Source organism: Nematolebias whitei, chromosome 1 (genome assembly GCF_014905685.2).
Source record: "Nematolebias whitei isolate Nwh7 chromosome 1, NemWhi1, whole genome shotgun sequence".
Taxonomy (NCBI): domain Eukaryota; kingdom Metazoa; phylum Chordata; class Actinopteri; order Cyprinodontiformes; family Rivulidae; genus Nematolebias; species Nematolebias whitei.
The window spans coordinates 41,283,282-41,286,812 of NC_056498.1; the positions used below are offsets into that span (position 1 = coordinate 41,283,282).

General features: G+C 41.2%; 1 protein-coding gene across 1 annotated transcript in view; it reads left to right on the forward strand.

Annotated features, from left to right (window-relative positions):
* otud4 (OTU deubiquitinase 4) overlaps positions 1-3,531 on the forward strand; it is a gene marked incomplete in the record, with an annotated part of 25,895 nt that overhangs the window by 3,106 nt on the left and 19,258 nt on the right. Inside the window, 2 exon segments of the mRNA XM_037682031.1 lie at positions 2,802-2,852; positions 2,928-2,974. Coding sequence (XP_037537959.1) covers positions 2,802-2,852; positions 2,928-2,974 — 98 coding nt within the window.

Here is a 3,531-nt window from a genome sequence, read left to right on the forward strand (position 1 = left end):
ACGCAGTACACACGAGACACACGGTACATATAGTACACATGATACACACAGTACACAGGGTATACACAGTACACGGGGTACACACAGTACACGCAGTACACACGAGACACACGGTACATATAGTACACACAATACACGCAGTACACACGATACACACACGATACACGCAGTACACACGAGACACACGGTACATATAGTACACATGATACACATAGTACACACGGTACACACACGGTATACACAGTGCACGAGAGTATGTGGGAGTCTTAAATGTGAGACCATCTCTGTTTAAAGATGCTTTCTCTCATTTTACATTTTCTGTTCCCCCCCCCCAACCAAACACACACACACATGCACACACACACATGCACACACGCACGTCCAGTGAAGGTTTCCTGAATGTTTCATTAAAATTTGTGCAATAGTTCCAAGAGATATTTTGCTAACAGACAGACATTTAAACATAATAATTATTAAATATTGGTAATATGATGGAAGAACTGATTGTTGCAGTGACTCAAACATAATTTTCTGTTTTAAATAACAAATAAAAACAAGTTAAATGTAAATAAAGCAGCTTAAAGAGCTTTAATGTTCGGCTCCTGGAGGCGAGAAAATCAGGATTAAAAAGTTTAAAGTATCCAGAGTTATTATTTTAAGGACAGGAATGGTTAATTTTTAATTGTAGTTTTTATATAATTTCACCTTTAAAGTAAATAAATGTTCTTGGGACCAGTTTTGTTGTTCAGAAACTTTTTTATTTTTAACTTTATTAAAAGACGCGTCTTGTTCCTGTTGAGATAATTTTTGGTCTTGGGTTTGAGTCCACACACAAACTGAACTGCTCAACGGTTCTTTAGGGAACAAACGGCCGAGCGTCTTCCTGCTCGTTTCATGTTCTCGTCTCGTCCGCTTTTATTCAGAACATTTAAGACGAGAACGAGTTCATTAAAGTTCATTTTGTTGGAGAACTAGTTTTCTGGGTGAAAGCTCAGGTTTGTTGAAACGTTTAAAAAATGTTTTGTCACGTGTGAAAACGAATCGTTTTGTTTTTATGATGAAAATAAAAATGGAAGCGGATCAACCGAAACTCGTGACGCAGCTGAACCTAAAAGCTCTCCAGAGCCAGGCCCGGTTTGTTTGGGTCCTGAAGGTTCTGGTTCTGGTTATTGTGGTAAAAACCTGAATCCGCTGGCGACCCAGCGGATTTGTAGTTCTGTGAGCACGAGACGAACTGAAAGTAAAAATGTGTTTGTTCAACCCGTGATAAACCGTTTGAGGAATGCAGCTCGGTGTCGCCGGATCTGTGAGAACACGTCCAGAACCAGAACCTCCGAAGACCCACGGGCCGGATTTATTGTTGTCTAGTTTCAAAACTGTCAGTTCAGCAGCTCCGGACGTGAGTTATCTTTGTGACGGTTTCAGGTCTGAGTTTCTTGTTCGCTCCGTCAAAACTAATCAATTGTACAATAATTAATTAATTTTATATATATTTTACATATATATATATATATATATGTATATATATATATATCAGTACAAAGTCTTTAAAGAGGAAGAAGAAACAAATAATCCAAAACCTGAATGTTTTCCTCACATTCTTTTAATTTTTATTTTTATTGGGGAGTAGTGGGGCAGTGGTTAGAGAAGGTGGGCCTGTGATCAGAAGGTTGCCGGATCAACTCCCGGGACCGATAACATTAAAAGTAGGTGGGAAAGGTGAAGCACCCACACCTGCCTCCACCCTCATTTGCCCCACTCTGAGCCCTTGAGCAAGGCCCTTCCCCCCACCATCTGCCCCCCGGGTGCCCTGGTGGCAGCTCTGTGCTCTGCTCAGAGGCTGAGGCAGCTCGGTGTCAGGACGAACATCTGGAGTAAAAACAATCACCAAGTCTTGGTGTGAGTTAGAAGAAGGAGCAGCCGAAAGAAGAAGAGCCAGAAGCCTTTTTAAATGTTTTTGTAAACAGAATGTTTAAGCTGATGTCGACTTCTTTGTGTGCTTTACCTACAAAAACAGCCGAAGTGACTGAAAACAGCTTAAACAATCCGGATCTTTGTTTACGTCCGGTGCAGACCTGCGTTCCTGAGGATTTCTGGAAAACTTTGATTTTTGTTCAGGAGAACTCGTTTTCTGTTTCAGGTCGGCGAGGAGCTTCAAATGAGGCGACACTGCTGGTCTTAAAAAAACAAAAACAATTGGTATTGTAGTGGTTCCCAACTGTGGTCCCTGAGGAACGCCATCCTGCATGTTTTAGTTGTTTCTCTTCCCGACACACCTGATTCAGTGATTTGATGACTTCAGGTTCTGCAGAAGTCTTTTAGTCACCTGTTCTTCAAATCAGAGAAGCAACTAAAGCGTGCAGGACGGTGTTCCTCAGGGACCAGGGTTGGGAACCACTGGTTTAATGAACTGATGATTAATTGGTGTGAGCTGGTTATAATGAAGATTTTCAGAGTTTTAACTGTTTAGATCTTTTTTTTTAATCCAGGTGCGTTTTATTTAATCTGACAAGCAGGTTTAAAATATCTGGATTATGTTTTAAAAAGTTTATTTTAAGGTTTTTGTTCTCCAGAGAAGCAAAACAAGAGTTTCACGTGAGTTTTGACATTTCTGGTGGACAGAAGAATTTCCTCCTTCAGTTTAATTTAACGTTCTTTGGAAACGTGATCCTGGGTTTGACTCCGTTTGTCAAGAGAACTTTGTAAAGTTTATAATAATCTGACGTGAAGTTAAAGACGTGGAGCGTCCTGAGATCTTCTCCTGGTTCCTGCTCTGAAGCTCCTGCGTTTCTTTCTTTCAGTTTGTTGAAGGAGACTTTGAGGAGTACCTGCTGAAGCTCCAGGACCCGCAGGTGAACTTCGGCTCATCCTTCTTATTTTAGTCAAATCATCGTCAAAGAAAACTCAACTTTGTTTTTTTTTACCAGCAATGGGTCGGAGAGGTGGAGATCAGCGCGCTGGCCGTCATCTACCAGTGAGACAATATTTTACTGATTTTAAACGCTGACGTGTTTTTATCATTAATGGAACTCTGGCAACGTGACTTTCACAGGATACAGTAACTTATTAATGCTCTTTGAAATGCTCCGCGTGAACGTTTCATAATGAAGTCAAAGATTATATGAAGGGATTTCCTCGGCGCAGCCGACAGAGAAAAATGATCAGTTTCAAAAACGGCTGGAGAAAAGTCACTTCCTGTGAAAATGCAGCTTCTCGCTAAATGTTTTTTTACTGAAACCATCTGAAAAGGTTTTGTTGCTAAACTGTTCATGTGAGCTGAATTTAAACAGCTGACGAGCCGAAAGCAGGAAAATATGAGCCGAAAGCGGGAAAACACGAGCCGAAAGCGGGAAAACATGAGCCGAAAACGGGAAAATACGAAGCAGGAAAATACGAGCCGAAAGCAGGAAAACACAAGCCGAAAGAGGGAAAACACGAGCCGAAAACTGGAAAATACGAAGCAGGAAAATACGAGCCGAAAGCAGGAAAACACGAGCCGAAAGAGGGAAAACACGAGCCGAAAACGGGAAA